General features: G+C 32.0%; 1 protein-coding gene across 1 annotated transcript in view; it reads right to left on the bottom strand.

The window, feature by feature from the left end:
- Nucleotides 1–756: 756 nt before the first annotated feature.
- Nucleotides 757–22,322, bottom strand: part of LOC132757885 (ski oncogene-like) — a 49,321-nt gene continuing 27,755 nt past the window's right edge. The window contains exons 4-7 of the mRNA XM_060749379.1: nucleotides 19,541–19,737; nucleotides 18,772–18,974; nucleotides 16,590–16,775; nucleotides 757–7,121 (exon numbers count right to left, since the gene is read on the bottom strand). Coding sequence (XP_060605362.1) covers nucleotides 6,786–7,121; nucleotides 16,590–16,775; nucleotides 18,772–18,974; nucleotides 19,541–19,737 — 922 coding nt within the window. The 3' untranslated portion in view covers nucleotides 757–6,785. The remainder of the gene's footprint in view (nucleotides 7,122–16,589; nucleotides 16,776–18,771; nucleotides 18,975–19,540; nucleotides 19,738–22,322) is intronic.

The raw sequence follows: 22,322 nt of genomic DNA, 5'->3' as shown, positions 1-22,322 counted from the left end.
TGATAAAGATTCAATCAAACAAAACCGTGACCAGCTCTGGATTGTTAACGATTTTTCTCTCTCTTTGATGTGACGTGGTGACCCAGATTTTGAGCCAAGATGACCCCGATACCAACTTGTCCAAGATGTTAATCTTTAAGAAAAAAATTATGACAAGCTAAATTGATGAAGATTTTATCAAACACGTGATACATATAGTGTCAGTAAAGTTTTTCTTTGATTTGACCTAGTTTTTTTTTTACCGCAGCTGATTTATGTTAGAACTTGTCCAAGGAACATTCTAACATTGCTTGACGACTATGACCTTTTGATTCTTAACAAACCCAAAATCCTAAAAGCTCACCTTCTTACGTGCTCAGGTGAGCTGAAACTATTCATGCTCATGTGAGCTTAAGCTATTTTGAAACATTTTACACCAGTGACGACAAAAACAAAATTGTAACTAGAAAAGTAAGTTTTTGAATTCTGTTCTTAGTGTAAACATGTTTTATTTAAGAAGGCATGTAGCTTTTTTCACCACTCTTTAGAGTCTGCTTCCTGGAGAATTAACCAGTATTGAGGACCAAGTTTTTCAATGTATGAACTTGTCAAAGATATCATTTAACAAAGTAGGGTTTGAACACACGGTCCTGGGGTCAGAGACAGACGAGTAAACAACTCCACCCTCTGCTGCCTTTCTAGACACATCTGATCATAACCAAGACACAAATCTTATTGTTTATAATCATATAATACAAATAAGAAACGAACTACAACAACTTTTTTCAAATGTTTTTTTTTTATTTTCAATGAAATACAAAGAAATATTTTTTTAATAATATTCTAAATAACCTGCTTGATGAAACTCTGACGTCATCATTTTATGATTTCTTTTATGAGGTTGACAACATTTTATAACAGTTTAAATATTTTACTGATACAACTATAACAACAAAACAGGGCTTCAATAATTCCACAGTTAATCCTTACTCTCAACAGTTTCCGACCCAATACTCCCTTTTTTTTTTTAAATCTGAGGCCAATTTTCAACATCAAATATATTTGGAATTGAAACTTGAGTTTGAAAAAACTTATGAAAGCCCTGTTAAAGACTGATTTACTTTTGTAATTATTTAAAATGACTGGCACTTAAAACATCGAGAGAGTCTGACATAGGTGTCCTTGATTAATATCTAACAATGCTTGATTCATGTACCTCAATGAAAACAATTCAACTTACTAACAATAAGTTTCTCATTCCAGTAATTACTAATCCCTCAAATATTTTCTTAATATTTCAAAGTTTTTGGTGTTTTTTTTTAAACTTATACATTTGCCTTTTAACACTATACCACTGTATATTAAATTAATAAATAATAGTTATAGCAATTTAGAACCATTCCAATTTGAATCATATTCTACAATGACTCAACTAAAATCATTCTGTAAGCACTTTTTATGCCAAAAACTTTTTTTTAAATTATTTTCAACACAACTTTTGAATTGAATGTTAAATACAACTTTCTTATTAATATAATAAAATAAAGTATAATTCAACAACTTTTCTTTTTACAAAGGTACATATTTCAAATAACAAAAAAAAATCTTGCTCTTTTTTCCATAGAAGTGAAAAATTTAATATAACTATAAAAATTCAAACAATATTTTGAAACAATATTACAAAAAAAAAAATCTGACCTCAATTCTCTCCCCTCCCCCCAGCTCCACCCCTAACAAAATTGTATCATTTATTTCTGACAAATATGGATTCCAATTGAGAAGATTCCTTTCTACCCAAGATCTCTTTCAAACTTCTTTTAAAAAAGCCGTACAGTGTTGTTGTCTTTTTCGGTCAGCTTTAAAATTCGGAACATCATATTCAAAAACTACAAATGTCTTAGTATGTATCTAAATGACGCCAGTGAACGTAAATAAAAAGAAATGCAATGAACATATTTGTCAAGAGATAAACTGTTTACATCAACACCACTACATCGCCATGTAATACATCAAATGCATTGAAAATTTTGTCAACAGATAATTTTCACAGCAGGGTTAAAGGCCCATCATGACAAACTTTTTCTCAAATAATTTTCAACAATGGAATAGATATGTGTAAAAATGTTGGCCAAAAAAGAACGCCAAACACGGATAAAATATGGCATTTATTTGAATGTTAAACCCCTATTAAAACACATTCCCTACCCATCAAAAAAATATATATAGATATTTTGAAAAAAAAATTAATAAACATGTTTTAAATTCAATATTAATCAGTTTATATTTTGACAATTTCAAGAGTAAACTTTTCATCAACATAATAAGAGTTGACACAAAATTGATGAAAAAAAAAGAAGATGTTCACGATGGGCCTTTAAAGTAAATATTTACCATACAACAACAGGTCTAAGTGCGAAGATGAGACAAAAAATGCAGTGAGAATGAAAGTCTGGTGCAACAATGCTAAATAGATGAAGAAGCCTTTTTTTTTTTGAAAAATGTTTTTAAAAATGATGCGTTTTTTTTATTTTACTCTCTAAAATAACAAATGACACCTAGATGAATGTACATCAATCACAACATATATAGTATATTATCTAACACCGTACTGGCCAAGTTTTCTCATAGGAAAAAAGAAAAGAAATAAAATACAAAGTTTTAATATATATAAAATATTATATATTTATGCTTAAAGGAAACTGTTTCAATGCTCCAAAAATAACATAATTATTTTTTATGCTTTTTTTATAATGTGGAAGCACATTTAAATATTTCTTAAAAATTCTTCTTTTTTTTGTCCTGACTTTAAAGCAATTAAAAAAATAGGCACCAAATATTCAAAGCAGAACAATATGGATTTTTTCAAATGCTCAATGCCCTTTACCTAAAGCTAAAGTTTGAATAAATATTATATAAATCGTCCATTATTGAAAAACAAATTTCATTACTGCCATATAATCATCAAAGATGTCAAATCAATGTTTTAAATCTTTCAAATACAATTTATTTAACCAAATTATTAACAATTTTAACTTACATTGAACTGTTTTATCATATAGAATTTTTGTAAAATCAAAACTTTGGAAAAAGAAATTAATAGCAAAAAATCTTCAAAGAAATTGAAGCCAAACAAGCATTTTATATAAATGGTATATAACCCCTTGTAAAAACACTTTGTATTTCTCTTTTTTTAATGTTCTATAAAATAACAAGTAAACTGTATTTGAGCGGTGTCACGACAAAACCAACATAGTGCATTTGCGACCAGCATGGATCCAGACCAACCTGCGCATCCGCACAGTCTAATCAGGATCCATGCTGTTCGCCATCAGTTTCTCAACTTGTAATAGTCGGTAAGCGAACAGCATGGATCCTGATCAGACTGCGCAGATGCGCAGGCTGGTCTGGATCCATGCTGGTCGCAATTGCATTACGTTGGTTTTGTCGTGACACAGCTCATTTTATCCTTGAAACAGGAAAATCATCCAAAACATCATGTGACCTGCACAAATGTACGTAAAAAGAAAAAAAAATGGTATGTAAAACGTTGTCTTTTTTCTCTCACAATTTTTCTCTCTCATTTTTCTTTATTCAAGATTCTTTTAACTCCACTCTTCTAGTGTTCAGAATTATTCAAAATTATTCAACAAAAAAAATGAGCTAACAATGTAAAACACAAATATTTCTAAATATATAGAAAACAATTCGCAATTCAAAAAGTTTTATATCAAAGCATATGTAGATCTTTTTATCAGTTCCCTCCCTTTAAAGATTAGGACTTGATTGAAGTGTACTGTAGGCAATCAGACATTTTCAATATGTCCTGAAGCACTAATTGCAATAAGTACTGTACTTTTGATTAAAGTTTTTAGGCATTTATTAACTGAAAGGATATAAAGCTATATCAAATAAAATATTTTTTATAAAATATGTAATCAATAAAGTATGTTGTTTCCATAGTAACATATTTATCACATATTTGCCATATGCTCTAATGGAAATGTGTTTTTTAACAAGAATTTTGGATTTATTTTTTTTTACGTATTTTTTTCTTCAAAATTCAATCAATTATCAATCAGTTTGTAAACTATAGACATCAGGATATACATGTATAGCTTTATAAACTTAAAATTGCAACAAAGTATGTAATGTGTATCTTATACAAAAGGTAAATTATCCTTCTCAAATGACAACAACGACAAATTGTAACTAACTATGAAACCATATAATTTACAATTAAATTTCAAGTCCCAATCTTTAAGAGAAGGGTTCTAATGATCTACATACCGATTTTAAGGTTTTAACTTAATTTTTGAGAACCAGTCTACAATGCAAGTATTTGATTGGCTGCTTCCGACAGCAAAGCTAAGAATGAACCAATAAAAACACTGCAACCACAGACTGGTCTTCAAAATTCAAAATTATAACCCTAGAACCATGACAAACTGATATGCCCACATAAAAAAAGTATCTCTGTAAAAACAAACTGACAAAATGCCCTATGTACAGTCTGCTTCCAAGAAATAAAATAAAAAATATGACACTTAGAATTTCTTTTACCGGGAATCATTCTAAGAGGATTTAAATTAACAGCAATAATTTGTTGTGCTTTTTTTGCAATTAAAAACACATTAACAATGTTTACAAACAGTTTAACTGCAATGGAATCAAATTCCAGGAATCCCATGTTCATCAACACATAAAATTTGTTCTCTAATAAAACAGGCTATATTCTTACATCCCCTTTTATCTTTTTCTGTCCTATAAATTTGTGTTAACACTCTTAAAAATATGCTATATCATAGTAAAATTTGATATCATACCCAAAGTAAAATCTCTGTTTCATTTCACATGATATAGATTTCTGTTTTTATTGTTTTTTGTTTTGATAATAAATAAATAATAAAAAAACTTGCAGAAATCTTTATAAATTTCTTTTTAAACAATGCCTATTTCAAATAAAGAAAAGAAAAGAAAAGGAAAAGTAAACAGAACATAACAGAATATTGCAAACATGTCAAAAAAAAAGAAAGAACAAAAAAAAAAAAAAAAAAATCAAATATATTCCACAATGAACAACCAAGATAGGGCTTGAGGTATTTGCGGTAAAATGCTTTAATTTCTTCTCTAAAAAAATCATTTTTATTACGTTAGATAAATACACCTCTGATACCTTTACTATAAAAAAGAAAATCGTGTCTCATAAAAAGCCTCTTTCTAATTTTCGTATTTTTTTACATCTTTAAAAAAACTGTTATTATTTTGTTTCATTTTCCCCTGGAACACGAGTTGTATTCAAATATCTCTATTCCCTCGTAATTTCTATTTCGGTCCACGTAAGATATAAATGCATCATCACGTAAGTGACGTAAAGTGATTAATTTCTATTAAATTATATATGGAGTTAACCCCTTACTGCACTAAGGTGATGGTACATGTAATTAACCTTTTAGTTTACAGATTTGTTCAGAATACGGGTAATATAGTATGTTGTTGGCTCACTTTTACTTAATTAAGCCATTGTTGTTACTTTTTTTTTAAAGCCACAGGTGTATTTATTCTAAGTAAAAAAATGTTTGCCATTTTCGTCACAGAATTTGTGATTTAAGAAAAAAAAAACAATAAAACACCCTGTTTATATTCATGTATATGTCATTAACTTCAAAACTCACTAACAAAAATAATGATTTTTATGTTACTGACAAAATTACAATAATGTTCCAGTGTTTTTAATTTTATGAAAAAACAAAGTACTGCAAGCACTGGTGAATGAGACCAAGGTATTTTTTATACACATCATAATGCCTTTTAGCCTACTATTGTACACACACTTATATGCCTGTATGCCAGATATATATATAAAAAATTGTATTCCAGATGTAAGCTGGAACATACTACAGAATGCAGTACCATACAGCAGTAAGCTGTAACATGCTGTCTTACATATGCTAAAATTTCGTTTCCCTTCATTGATTCGCTCTTCATCATAGCTTTTGTTTAACTTATACAGTTTCAGCATCACCATATAACAATGCCGTGTTACTTAATTGCACAAAAGTTATTCCGTAACATTTTCCGTCATGCCCAATACAGTGTTTACATCTTTTCGTAGTGGTTTAACCACATTTAATACAGTATGTCCATCTAATCATTCATACGCTTTTTCTTCAGATAAACGATACATTCCAATTAACTTTTTTTATCCTTTGAGAATGTCTTATTCATACAATTTGTTAACTATGCATGTTTCAAACATTTTCTACCACGCGAGGTTCTTTATCCACAAATTGCGACTTGTGCAGTTACCACTTGCTTTGTAATTCCTTACAACACAACAACAAACAGACGTTTTGTTGCCCCAACTTTAGAGCTGCTAACAAAAACACGATGCTTTCAAAATTGGTCAATGTTCACAGACATGAAGTACAAACATGTTTCCGTCACAGTAACTCCTTCCGTTTGTGTTTTTATTAAAACGTCCAACATATATTGCACATTTTGTGCAGTTTGATTTGTAATTCTTTCGCCTCAAGTCATATCACATGGGTCTATACCACGATAATTCCATCGCCTATTTTTCGTATATTCAAATAAAACTTCTATTTACTTTAACAAATGTAACACATCGTAACAACAAACTATTAATCTAAAATCATTTGAACATCACAGGATTAGAAAGAAAAAGAAATATAACTAGCTAAAAACAGGCTAACTCCAAATGATGAAATTCCAATTTGTAAATCCTAGGATGATTCTACTCCGAAATTCACAATATGGCATTTTTGAAAAAAAAAAGAAAAAGCGTCTCAAGTGCAACCATCCCGCTCTTTTTTAATAAACCGCTCTGCATGCGACTGCAGCAACACTGGCGGGGGAAGCATTGGATATGCGCCAAGAATCGAAGACGTGTGTTCCGTCGGAGAGCGCTGCGGTGTAGATCGTTGGGGCGGAGACCCCGACGGTGACCTGATCATTTTTAGACTGCCGTTACAGTTTGCTTTCACAAGATCGAGCACGTTAATGCCCATTTGTAGCAGCTTGTCCTGCATTATAATATTCTCCAGACGTATTTGTTCAAACGCCATCTCGTAGTGCTGAAGCCTGGTTTGAAGTTCCTGATTTATCTGTATTAACTTGCCCATCTGAAATAAAAGAAAACAAGTAATGTAAACTTGTGTTAAATAACTTGATTCGGAATACAACAGTACCGTTCTTTCACATATAATAAAGGACTTTCAAGGTCAAATGATAAACAATTCTAGAAAATGTTCCGAAAAATTTACTGTTTACTTTTCTTTTATCAGAGGGCATATAGGGATTTTAAAAACTCATTTTTTCCCTTACTTTTTTTTATACAACTCATTAATTCTATCTATAAAGTGGCCTTAGAGGATACTATTCAGGGCTTAAAGACATGCCATAAGCAAAAGCAAACAAGTCACTAATTTCTCACCATGAAATTTATATTGTCTCAAATCAGATACAATATTAAAGTTACGACCACATGGTGGTCCAACATGTATTTTCTCTTTCATTAAAAGATAACATTTGTTTTTACCTATATCGGGACCACACATCAAATCTTTATATTGATCAAGTTAATTACTTCGTAAATATTTATATATAATAAATAGATACAACAAGATATTTTTCCTTCAGTTTTTGATGAGAACAATGTGGTGGCCGACACATACCATCTGTTGCTATGAAAAAACCCACCTAGATACTTTCGTACACTAACAACAACGGCTTTGGTCAATTATGCACAAAAGCCAAATGTTTACTGTTATAATTATCTAGTCAATAGTGTTCTTCTGATTTTGTAAATCGAACCGGTTCTGCTTCAAATATTTGCCATTTTTTGTTGTTTTGCAAGCTAGCTTGATAGCTTCCTCACATGAGGGAAAATAAAAAGTCCTTGTTGGGATTCAAACCCAACTGTTAAGGGGCAACTGGTTAGAAGTCAACAACTTTCATCACTCGGCCATTGGACTCCCCTCCTTAACATCCAGTACCTTCAGAGTGGCAAACAATTGTTCAAACATTATTATTATGCCATGTTTATGCTTCAATGCTGCGGCCACATCCAAATATAGAATCTATGGAAGCCAAAGGTGCCACTTAACCGTTAAAAAAACGTTTTTTATGCAAGGCCATCGAAAGGATATGGCTAACAACAAATTTCCCATACAGGCCCTACAATAATTACATCAGCTACCAGTGCATCTAAAGAGAACAATGCCTGATTTAACAATCAAGAATCTCCTGATAGGAACTGATTAACCAATGTAACTGTTTGTCAGTGTTTTCAGTGCAAACATATTTATACCTCATCATCATGAAACAATACAGAAATGATGGATCAAAATGTTTACTTCACTTCATTAATCATGTTAGAGTGGTTCCGACCAGTTTTCAAGGACAAATAAACTAAACATGTACAAATCTAGGCAAATCGAGACTTTTGTGAAGCAATTGTGTAACTGATGCACACAAAACAGTGTTTAAAGCATACAAATCGAGTAACTGGAGCAAACATATTAAGTGTTTGATGCAAACAAATAGAGTGTTTAAAGCAACAAATCGAGTATTTTGAGTAAAACAAATAAAGTGTTTGAAACAAAACAAATCGAGTAACTGATGCAAATAAATCGAGTGTTTAAAGCAACAAATCGAGTGTTTTGAGTAAAACAAATCAAGTGTTTAAAGGAAACAAATCAAGTAACTAATGCAAATAAATCGAGTGCTTAAAGCAACAAATCGAGTGTTTTGAGTAAAACAAATCAAGTGTTTCAACTTAACAAATCAAGCGTTTGAACTTAACAAATCAAGTGTTTGGAGTATAAATCTGAGAAAACATTCATTACATTCAATACAAGTCTTGTACTAAACATAATAATATATAGAGATTTTTTATGTCATGGATATTATGAAGTTGTAACCATACCACCTGCATAAATAGATCAAAACTCAAGTTTTCCATATTTTTTTTTTATACTCTTTATAGCAATGTTAAACTTTCTGAGAGAGAAAAAAAAATGCACAAAAAAATCCACCCACCCACCCACATAATTATTCTCTCGCTCCTTTGATGATCCCAAAGGAAACCAAAGTTTTTACCACTAATCTCCTTTGATACTGCATGGAAATATTAGACCTAAAATGATAAATCTCTTAAAATGTCTTCTAATAAAACCAGGCATAACGTAAAAAGCATCTATTTTCAGGAGAACATTTCTAAGAAATAAACATTCATTCGGGCATAAACAACTCTCCCAGTAAATCAAACCAGGAGACAGCAGCAGTTCGACAAGAAAATGTATTAGCTGGGTTGTTTTTTATTTCTTCTTCCCTCCATGCAAATTTGCATGCCGCCAGAGCACAATAAGTTAAACCGATGTCAAGTGCGCTGGGGAGAAATTATTACAGAATTCTGGCTTCAGATGGCTTTTATATGTAAATATAAACACAGTTTTTCTTGCCAAAAGTAAATGACTCATTGAACATCAGACAAACAACAGAGACAAGGGAAAGAAAAAAGGCCTGTTCAAGTAAAAACTATGTACACCAGGCAGATAATCTATTATTATCCCTTAAATCCTATACAGCTTAGCTAGATTTTGGGGCACAGACATTTAGTAAATAACTGTCTCTGATATCAAAGCCTGGTTATTTAGTTCAGCTGGTACACCTCAGACTAAAAATACCTGTGTTTACCTTGATCAGATAATAAAAATTCATTATAAGCATTCATTTCATACATTGATATTATAAATTACTTTTAAATTACACCTTATCTTCTATCAGTCTCCCACAATCTCTCTTTCTCTTTTTTTCTCTCCAGTCCTTCACTTATACATCATGCCGGCATTGAAATATGTGAATTATCAATATTATAATTATGTATGCAAGAAAAGCACTGCACAAGCCTCCAATTAAACAAGGGCAACTTGGGACAATGTTCAAGTGGACACAATGCCCAACAGCCCATTCCCCAAACCCCTGCAACAATGGCAGAAAATTAATGTGCAATGCTTCCAATATTCAAATAAAAGACAAACCCTGTTTATAATGGTCTTCTCACTTATTTTACTTCTCATTTATTGTTTCTCATTTATTTAACATTTCTCTTATTGCCTCTTACTTAATTAATTTCTCACATTTTGCATCTAACTTATTTCTTCTCACTAATTGCATTCTAATATATGGTGTCCTGCTTATTGCTTCTCACTTACAAAACTTCTCACTTATTTAACTTCTCTCACTTTGTACCTTTCTCACTTACTGCCTCTCACTTATCTGACTTCTTACTTACTGATTTCTTCTCACTTACATATTTAACTTTCTCACTTACTCAACTTTTCATGCCTCTCACTTACTCAAGTTTTCATGCCTCTCACTTAACTTCTCACTCACATTGCTTCCCTCTTGCTGCAATAAATCATATGAAAACACTGCTTTCTGTTAATACTGTTTTACTTATTAACCTCAACTACTGTAACTTGTCAAAACTCCAATTACAATATCTAAATATAAAAGTTTAACACAAAGAGCTTTTTCTTTCTTATAGATATAAATATATACAGCATATATCTGAATTATTTCCACTTTTCAAGCGCCTTAAAAATATTCTAGAAATGTAAAGTATCTTAACAATGGGACGAATGCCAACAATTTCATTAAAATTTTGAAAACGCTTTTTATTGGAATAACCATGGAAACCAGCTAATCAAATGGAAGAAGATAGAATAGAAAATAATCTAGTTTCTTTCAAGTTCGCTTTTTTTCCCCCTATGAAATTCAGATTTCAACAAATTAAAGAGTCTGAGGGAAGATGCATGTAAAATCCCACTTGATTCCAATGTATTATCCCCCCCCCCCCAAACCCCAAGAAAACATCTTCAAAGGACTAAAAATAAAACCATAAATCATTGTAAACTAAGTTTCTTCTGACAGATCTATTAAACATTTTTATCATAAAATTCTACAAGCCTTTATTCTCATGACATAATATGGAAGAACACAATTTTCAAGCACTATCTCAGAAATGAATTTTTTTTCTACAGAATGATGAAATGATTACACATTTACCCATAAAACATTGGAATTCACCTGGGGGTGTGGGGGGCTCTTGATTATTCTTTAACATAATATCTCAATGATCAAAGGCTCAATAAACACAAATCAAAACTCAGTAAATTTAAATAATTAAAATTTACGAGACTGTCTTCTTATGAATTTTATGAAACTGTGATGAACTTGATGAAACCAGTTCCTAGTTAAATCCATTGAGGGAAGTAATAAACCAGGAATTCACAACCAAAACCAAAAGATAAGAATCAATACAGAATAATCAAGATGAAATTCCAGAACCTACAATTTGTTTTAACTTTCTAATTTACAATGTGTGAAGTTTATATAACAATGTCGTCTACGTTGAATATGAAACCATATAAAGCTTGCACAGGATTTCGACATCAAAATATTAAACTTTTAGGCAGCCCTGAAAGGTAAAAGCTCTGTATTGGCCTGGCTTTGTATCGGCCTAGATCTGTATAGGCCTGATTTTGTATTGGCTTTGCATTGGCCTAGCTTTGTATTGTCCTAGCTCTGTATTTTGCCTAGCTCTGTATCTGCCGTATCAGCCTAGCTCTCTAATGGAGGAGTCATAGACAAGTCCTTATTGTCTCGTGCATTCAAAATGTTAAATTTATTATCATATTTTTTAGCCGATTTTATCATCAAATTTCATACACCCAGAATGACGCAACAATCTACAAAGACATAAAAGCATTTGCACCAAACCTAGAGGGACTATAAATTATATAAATTTAGGGCGCTAGTATGCAGATGGTTAATCTCTTACAAATATTGATTATTAACTAAACTAGTATCAGTGTAATCATGTTAATCAGACGCACATTGAACCCAAAGTACTAAAATTAGTGCAAAGTAATTTTATGTCTCATCAATTTTCTAATTAAGCCCATTTCAGTAGAAATTAATTTGTTTTAGTACAATCGACAGTCTGCGAATGTATAACCACAATCTTAACTTTTTCATATTGAGTTATTTCATTTTTACAGTGATGTGACATCATTGGGTAATAATGTAAAATTGTCATTAATAGCTAATAAGTTCACAAATTTTTACAAGCATAAATCAAGTGCAGTTAGTATTCTACCCTAATACACTTGTCTCAGGGGCACACTTGATTAGTGCACCTGTCAGAACAGAAGACAAGGCGCAAGACCAATTTAGATATACATCATGAATGATGTAACATTGGTAAAACAAGGTCATCATTGATTTCTAGTTATTTACATTTGTATCTAAATATATATACACATATATAGAAATGTATAATTTTATATAATTATATAGTCAATGACCTATAACCTTAGGGCATGACAAAAATACTGAGACACTGGCTGATATTTATGATGTTATCTTAACCAATCTATCAAAATAACCTTAAAGAATACACTTTAAAGTTTAATTTAATGTCATAAAAATTTTGTATGTGTGCATGTTTTTTGTGTTTTTTTTTCTTGTTTTTTCGAGTTATGGAAAGGAAAGCGTGCTTGTTGACTCTTTGAATTTTTTTTTTTTTAAAGGCTTTTGGTAACAGCTATTCTTATATTATGTGTTCAGTAATTCTATAATTCCTGATTTGAATTTTCAACGAAGGCCCCCCCCCCCACAAATTCCAACTATGTTGGTGGAATTCCCAAAACCTAATGAAGTCTAAAAGGTCAATAAACCTCAGAGTATATTGATTAAATTGGTTTTGAATCAATAATGCACCCAAAAAAATCTCATTATAATAATAGTACCTTATAATATTAATCAGTACACAGATTGTTTTATATATAATGACAAAGTCTTTTTTCCCCCCATTCCATACGCTAAGCCAAGTAGATATACCAAACATTCATAGCTCTGGTATAGGCAAGCCAAAAAAAAAACCATTGCTCTTTTGTTTTGCCGACTAATACGAATATTTTGACTAGGATATTATAAAAGAATGCTGCATTACAGATCAAGATATCCGACACCATAAATCACAATACTGTTCAAGGTTTCCATACTAATTACAATGCTAAACTATATCTCCAAAATCTACCTCAATACATAGAACAATGGTCCGACTCGCAGATTATATTTCAAGTCCATTGATACACGTATCGGTCATTGATATATCTCTTTCATCCATTGATAATCTCTCTCGCATGATTGGTTATTGTTTCAAGTGTCACACCAGCAATTTTCATACATAACAAACTGTTCTATCCAGAGTGTCAAACCTTTTATTGTAAGGCTTATCGCCCTGAATGATTGGTCACTGTGAACTTGATCCAAAATATTCACGCTACACCTAAATGAAAGCATGGAGGGGCACCTGAGGTCTTTCTCAACCACTTAAGCTGGAATGTTGCCATATGACCTTTAAAGTGTCCCGACTTATACAATATAACCCGAACAAATAAGCCTAATTAAGACAATATAATAATGTCATAGTTTTTGTTCCCTTAAAAAACTTTCCGGTCTATGAAAATGGGGATATTTGATATTTCACTTCAAACAAATTCATCAAACAGTAAAATATATTCACTTATACATATATAAATGATTAATTTGACATTTATCTGTTGCTGTTTTGTTTTTTTTAATCAGAATAATGAAATACAATAAGTTAGTCATTGAATATCATGAATATATTTTAAACATTGCCTTGCATTAGACCATTAAAATAGCAAGAGAAAAATTATATATATGTAAAACAGTCCACTGTCTAAATAGTCATACAATGCCTTAAGCGTTGTAACCCCTGCTGGAGAAGTGATTAGCTTTTGCCACCAGTACAGATCCCGGCCAGCCTGCACGTCCATGCATTCTGACCAGGCTCTATACTGTTGACTGACTAACTTTCATTTTTTCATCTTGATATTCCTAAACTTGATAATAGACAGTTTCCAAAGTTGGACAAGTCCATTTTAGAAATTCAAACTTTTCAGGGTTACTGGTTAAAACATTCTGGGTGAAACACTGAAATTGTCTTTTTTTTAACTTTTTGAGAATTTGTTTGCCTGTCTCAAAACATGCAGCCGTAACAAAGATTCAGCCATATTCTGTACATAAAAGTCAATTCTGTGACCTTGTGCTTCTTAAAAAGACAGTAAACATTTTTATCGAGAGAAAAGAGTTACGTCATTGGATACAAAAAAGCCTCGGCTCACGTTCTTCCGACCATGTTACATAGCATGTAAGATATTAATTTATAATTTGTACTCCTACATGTACGACAAAAGCGTCAAATACGATCCTACATCAGGGCATTTTACACGTCCAATTACCTTTTATACTTCATAGTATTACATGTTTTTGACGCGAAATAATCAGTGAATTTAATGGCCTGTTCACATTTCTTAATTAGACATTCTAAGAATTCACCAATAAAACCCTTAAAAGACTACGAACAACTGCAACAAAAACGAAAACGATCATTATTATCCAGTCTTGAATTTCCAAGAAGAAAAATAATACAAGCTTGTATAGTGTTAAGAATACCTTCTTATTGCGTTTAATTATGAAAGTAATTATTGCTTAATAAAGGTATCATTGCTGTACACGTTTCGGGGAAGAATTCCCACTAGGTATAACAATAAACTGGCAGTGAAATTAGAAAACTGTCAATTTTCCCGCGCGTGTATATTGTGCCATAAATAGATAACTGAAAATTTCATGTCTCTAGTTTCATTAACATTTATTGTCGCAGAATTTAATTAAGGATAATATTCTCCCTTTACTTGAAATGTGTCGATGACAAAAATAATCCCAATTGAAGTTTTAATGATCATTTAAACATGCTAGGTATTCTTGGAAATACGTCCCTACCAAGAGGAAAATACCAGCATTCCTGATTTAGAAAAGCAACAAGTTTTTTTTTCTATAATGAGGAGATAAACAAGATGATTATGTAAAACACAGAATGCCCAATAAACCAACAAAATTACATGGGAGTAGGTGGGAAAAGGGGAATAAGTAATGGAGTGCAAAACTTCAACTTAAAGGTCAAGGTCATGAGCAAAGGCAATATATCAAGATTTGAAAATTTTGTCTAGATGATTTTTGTGCCCAAATATAAAAACAATTATGCAATTAAAAAGCAAAGTTATGGTGAAATTCCTTGAATTTAGACAAATTTGGCCATGAAAGGTCATAATTCAAACTGATTCTGTAGTTTATATAATATATTAAAGCTAACTATGTTTAAGCCGTCCCCAAACAGACATACCAAACTTTTAAAGTTCTTTAATATACACTATGCCATTTTTCTCCTTTCTTGGAATTCAAGACTAATTATCATGTTCATTTTTTGTTTGTTCATGCTACAATTTTTATTTTTTACTGGGGCTTATTTTACAACTTGACATACAATGTACTAATAGAACTTTAAGAATACAACCACAACCTATCAATTTGATACTATAACTTTATTGATGCCTGATGAATGCGTTAAAAACATCGCCCTATTTCTCAGCAGACTATTCATCTAAGCTCAAAGCAGCAAAGGCAAAATTCTCTTATCTAATCACAATTCCAACTTGCATGTCATCAGAAAAATCTAATCTGCAAAAACCACGTCATTGACCTAAAAAAAACTTCCAACATATTTCCTCCGGTAAAATTTCGCCTTAATTAGATCATTTCAGGCGAAATTCCTGTTCCAAACTTGTTATCGATGTACAAACGGACAATTTATATTTTGAGTCATGCAAACCTACCACGATATCATTCACTTCAAAACTACCGGAGACATCTTATTGATTACCACGCATAACAATTCCATGTTACGGCGTCGTAAATCTAGAATTTAATGTTACATGCATCAGTCCATCCATCTATGGCATGTTTGTGTCTCTGATAATAGGAACTATTTTTTTCCCCAAGAACTACTTTTTCCCCCTTCTTTTCTTCTTGAACATGCATTATTGCTTTCTGTAGGCAATAAATAATATGGAGCTGTCTAAAGATGTTTATTTGTATTAAGAAAAGACAGATTTACAACGTCTTTCTTCTTTATAGGTACAATTCTATTATTTGTGTAAGAATACGTCCAATTTGAAATTCAGTTTAATTATTCTTTACGGCCTTTTATGATGGTATGTCTAATAGTTTATGGAACTGGCAGAATCCCATTATATTTTCATAACGCATTTTGTTTTGCTGGCAGGGGGCCAATATTCCTCCCATGAATGAAATTGGGTAGACATTTTGAAAAAGCAGGAATTTCATTCAACGTGAAAATAAGATACTAAGAACAATTTATGAGAATTCTTTTGAAAAAAATAAAAAATTCTGACTAAATATCCGAAAAAAATTCAATTATAAGTTGAACAAAACTGTATAATATTTATAATTGCAAATAAATCATTTAAGTATTTGATATTAAAACAACTTAACAGATATTTAACCCTTTCCACACGGAACAGACTTGCATTGGATATGGTCAGGGTACTTGAAGAGGCGTACCAGCTTGGCTCAATTCAGCCCTTACATGCAAAATCAAATTTCCACAATCAGCACAATAATCATTAACATTTTACCTCTAAATCGTCCCGTTTTTGAAGTATTTCGACGTCTTTAAGCAGTTTAGCGTTGTCATCTTTTACTTCCTTCAGTCTGGATTCCGAGTCTCGTCTTAATTTGTTCAACTCTTTCTCCATAGAATGGTTCTTATCGTTTACCACCTGAAGTTTCTCCTTGGTTGATGCCTTTGCATTGGCTAGTTCCTGCAAAATACATCATTTATTTTTAGATAGGCTAGTTCCTGTAAAATACAAATTGCCCTGGAAGTTATAATTATGCTCATAAACACTCTAAAATTTGTTCCTGAACAAATCAGTACTGAGCAATGAATGTAGTTTCTTGCTCGAGAAAACAATGACTTGACCCTGACAAGGTTTAAACCCATATGGCTAGTAGAAATCTTACTATTATGAAGTGTTGACCACTTTGCCATGCCGCCACTGGGTAAATTTCAAAACATAACAACAGCTGTCTAAGGAGCAGTGGGCACCACTTTACTCAATACCCGATGGTGAACTGATCATTTTTTTTTATGTTTTGCTAATTAACGTGCAAGTGACCTTGACCTTTGACCTTTTCCTCAGAAAATAGGTGTACTAGAACTCATCAAGGTATATTCACATATTAAGTTCCAATGTATAGCACTGTTAGCATTGAAGTTAATGACCATATTATGAAAACTTTACCAAAGGTTTACCATTGGCCAGTGGGTTATGAAAAAAAGGCTAATTTTTCTTGGAAAGTGAAGAAAAATATTGAACTGCAGTAAATTCTTTGTATAGGAGAAAATCACATCAAAGGTAGAAAATTTAAGGAAAGCCAATTTTTAAATTTCTTGTTTAAGAATAAATAATGCTTCACTTTACACAAACATTACATTTCTTGCATCATCACAAAATTAGCCCTTAAAAATGTATCTGATTTAAGTAAAATTGACTCTCTTGTTCCCATGGAAACGTAACACTATATATATCCTAGTCTAACTTAGGAGACGTGCTTGAAGGGAGTGTTTCAAATACATTGTACATGTGATTTTCTCTCTGCACGCGACTACCGCTATATCAATTTCCAAACCTCCATGTCATTTAGTTTTCAAGCACATGTAGCATATTAGCTAGAAATTATCATTAAATCTAGGAAAAATTCTGCTGTTGGTACATCACAACTTTAAGCACCTAACTTCCTGCTTAAACACGTCATGTGGCTTGTTTTAAAACACCATATATCTGAATTGAACAGAGATTACAATCTTATACTTAGTATCAAAACTTCATCATTCATGAACATTACAACTTTTACTATCACCACTATCTAAATAATCACTGAAATTTATCAAACACCAGGGTTAGAGGTTATAAAGGAATTTTCTGAACTCAAACTCAAATCTCTGGTATTTGATTGGTCAGAAGCCAACAGGAAAGGCACACTGACCAATGAAAAGGCTGAAATTTGAGACAGAGGTCATAAAATTAAGTTTTATAACCTCAATGCCAGGTTAAGTAGGAGACTAAGAATAAAAATGAAGTTTTTAAATTTCAGTAGAAATATAAGCAACAAAATAAATAAGGTTCTGCCAAAGCCCAAACCTGTCAATGATTTCTTTTTTACGCAGAATATGGGCCGTTTCATAGTAGACAAAACACTGGTGAAACCCACAAAATTTGCTGTAACAACAATTTTTCGTCATCTACATTAAAAAATATAAATGCAAGACATGTTGATTCCAGGGAAGAAAATCAATTTTCTGCATATGACATAATCTGCACATGTTGCATTACAGACTTCTGTGATGATACAAAACAGACATAAAGTGAGCTTTTACATAGATAAAAGTGGATATAGATAAACATTACAAATCCTCTGAAATCAAATCATACATTTTATCTGAAATCATAAAATTCCTCTGAAATCGGTCAAATTTAACACAAGAACTATGGAATCTGATCTTCTGGGTGCCAGGTGGCCATCATATGACAACAAATCATAAAAAAAGATTTTTTTTCTTTCTTTCTTTTTCTTTGTTGCATAAAAAAAATTCTAGGGAAATTCACTCTCAAAAAAAGACTTTTCAATTTCTCACGACAATTTTTTCAACACCTATACTATAAAGTCATTTTAACATGTATGATAATTATAGTTTCAGTGTAGAAAAAATCAATTCTCTACACATGGTGGTGTCACAAACAAAGGTTGACAAACCTGCTTTAAATTTCTCCGTGCTTGAATATTTCTGTTTAATAATTCCTGATGTTTCGCCCGTAGTTTACAAAACTCATGTAAGAACCGGTCTTTCTCCTCCTTTTCCTCGCCGATTTTGCCGTCGAGAGCTTGACGTATCATTTCTAACTCAATTTCGAGAGCACGCTGGTTCTCTGTGGTTGGTGACAACTGAGATTCCTCGCCTGACAAGACCAAAAAAATTTCATTATATTTCATGTTTATAATATAAACTTGTATAATTACTATCTTTTAGTAATATAAACTTGAATAATTACTATTACTATTTTATTAGATGAAATTTCGCTACACAATAGCAAATAGGACAAAAATAGATTAAAAAGTTTACACTCTAATACCTTTATTTACATTAGATAACACTTATTTTTAACGCATTCACAACATGGTATCTTTACCTATTGTCAAGTTTGTGGAAAAAATCTGTCCTTGAGTTTACAAATTGTGTACAAATAATAATTCTGTTTTACTTAACTACCATTAAATATTTTACTGAGAAGCATACCATCACTTATTGAACCACTGGAATATTCCCCCCAATTCCCAAAAGACATATTCAGTACAAAGTCACTGACGACAAAATTGAAATTTATTTGTCATATATAAATATATTCTTTGCTTGAATTCATATCTCACTCAAGGAAGGAAACGTGGGTTTTATGACACGTATCCCAAAGAACTACCAAACTTTTACTGTTACAGCTTTTACTAAACCCCCTTTATTGCCACATACCATGAGAAGGTGACGATCTTTCACCCGAGGAATCGTCACTCTCCGAGAGGTCCCATTCTCTGTAAGATTTAGATGGGCCCGGCTCTGGAGTTGGTGCCCGTTTCTTTTCTACTTCTTCCTCTTCTTCATCATCATCTTCACCTTTGCACTTTTGAACGGGGGCGAGCGAGACGTTGGGGGCGTAATTAGGCTCATACCTGTAAATATAATATTAAAGAGACTGAAACTAAAATTTTACATTTTTTATAATTGCAATTTCGTCCAACAATATTCATATCTTTCTATTGCCATTAAAATAATGATCAGATAGTAATTGGCTTAATACATGAATTGACTTAAGGTACTAAATTCACGCTTGACAACCTTTGTTACTTCAGTGAGCATTATTTATATTCATCATAGTAGGATTTTATTCGGCCCTTCTTGAGGTGTGCAGAGCACTGCTCTGGTGTAACACCATTCTTTCACTTGCTTTAAAATCTTCCTTGTTTTCTATATATAAACTAAGGAAAGGACTGTGTGGTCATTATAAATTGTTATAAATACCCAGGCACAACTCTCCCAAAGCTTGCATTTGTTTATACTGGGCCCTAAACTGGCCATGCCTAAAACATGTCTTAACTCTTTATACACTGTGCCCTGTATTATTTTGAATCTAAGAATCTGATGATAACTATTTAAAATCTCATGAATTTTTTGTCCTATATTGTGAAAAACACATGTCACCTTTACAGTATGTTACTTATAAATATTGATGAATTTCAATACATCAAAGGGATTTTTACGGTTTCAAACGAACAACTGTCACGACTCACTGAACCAATTACAAACAATGATAGTAGCTCATATTATAGTCTTGTCTACTGCCATTTTTCCAATAAAAAGAATCGATATATCGAGAATACAATTTCACCACGTTGACATCCAATTGGTGTCTCCGAGTGATTAATTGCTAGATAAAACATATCGTTCTTTAAAGTGCAGCTGCTCTAAAAACCAAGCAAATGATACAGTACATTTTCTCAGGAACATAAATCTTGACACCTTTACAGGTACAGTATGTTATAAATAGCAAAATATATTGACATCGATCTGAAGTGAAAATAATTGTTTCTTCTTTTCCATTCAAACCTCGTTAATTTTCATTTTTCAATTCTTTTCTAGTAAAACTTGCTAACTCTGACAAGTTAAAATGTCCTAAAACTACATAAAATCGCTTTTATAAAGCGGGTAATTGATAACTTTTTCTTTGACGCAGCTTCTCCCATTAAACGTCTGTTGGACTAATAATTCTGTCTCTGATTATCTCCCTTTCTTCAATTGTGACCGAATGTTCAATACGGAAAACTGTTACTGGACCAGTCCACACTAGTATAGAAAACACAATCAATAACAGCGATTATAGAGGTTTTATATTACGCTGAGAATTATCGGCACCAGACACCAAACGGGACGTCATTTTGAGACTGCTCTGAAGCCGCCATACCATAATTCTTATTGCCCGCACTCTCGGATCATATTTGGTCATAAAAATAGCAAATAAAATAGAGTTTTACCAAAAGACCACTCTTTTGTTTTCCCCCAAAACAAGTTATTGCTTCGAAATATTGTGACATACTCTGGATTTTATCAGCATGCTACTGTCAACATATTATCCAGAAAAATCGCAGTCATGAATAATATATGTCGGAATTTTCAAGGTACTATAACTGTTACACAGAATTTTTTCTAAACACTTTGGGACACAACTTCAAGGGATTTTGTTAGGATGTTTTTGACAGCAAGTCTGAAATTTATCATTATAACAATAATGATAAGTGTCTGATCAGAACTATTCAACCAATCAGATCATGTCAACATTGATGTTTGTTATGATTATTCCCAGAGAGCACTGCTCTATGGCAGATCTGTCTGTAAAGACTGAAATAACAAGTCTTGCCTAATGAATGTTTTTATACTGCCAAAAATAATCTTCGCTAGACATTCCAGCTTATCAATTTCCGACCTACTTCTACTCTTGAGAGATAATGTGCATGTAGTACTGATCAATTTACCAGAACTAGGAAGATTTTTAAGATTCTTGTCCCCCCCCCCACTCCCCAGTTAGTTGGAGGAATAGACGGTACCTCCATTGAGATTTTTCTTAACATGACAGGGATTCATGGAAATATTTTTCTAAGACTTGTATACCATTTGACGTAAGTGTGAACCAATAACTTGTGTGCAAATTTTCAGATGATTCCCTGACTCTGTTTTTTCAAGAATACTCATTTTTACTGTACAAAATGACCCAAAACTGAATTTTTTTTTTTGAAAAAGTATGATCCCTCGGAAGCATTAATCACAACAAAATTACATGAAAATTGCAGACTCGGTTTGATTGAGTCTGTACATGTGGGGTATTGTACAAATATAAAAGCCTTGTACAAATCTGGCTAAGAATTTCGATATTTGCTTTTATTACGTCATTGTGAGTAAACTTCGATCATAGGTCAAGTCCCTTTAAGAAAGTTCAAAGATTACTACTTGTTTACTGTGCCTAATTTTGAAAAACAGCGGGTTAAAACAGAACCAATTTCTAATATAAATGAGCCAAATAAAACTTAAGTAGTCCATCCCAAAAATCAAATTCACTATTCGCATTTTATAGCAGTTAGATTTTTTTTTTCAACTTGTTTTTTTGCACACGGCATTTTTACAGCATGTTGTTAAAAAACTATAAAAAAGTGCTGGGTTGTTTTTTTTTTCATTTTCCACAGGAAACATAATCTTAAGACCTTAT

The sequence above is a fragment of the Ruditapes philippinarum genome, unplaced genomic scaffold (genome assembly GCF_026571515.1).
Source record: "Ruditapes philippinarum isolate M1 unplaced genomic scaffold, ASM2657151v2 ctg3085_1_1_1_1, whole genome shotgun sequence".
NCBI lineage: Eukaryota > Metazoa > Mollusca > Bivalvia > Venerida > Veneridae > Ruditapes > Ruditapes philippinarum.
The sequence above is the reverse complement of the archived record's forward strand: the minus strand, read 5'-3'. Positions and strand labels throughout refer to the sequence as shown.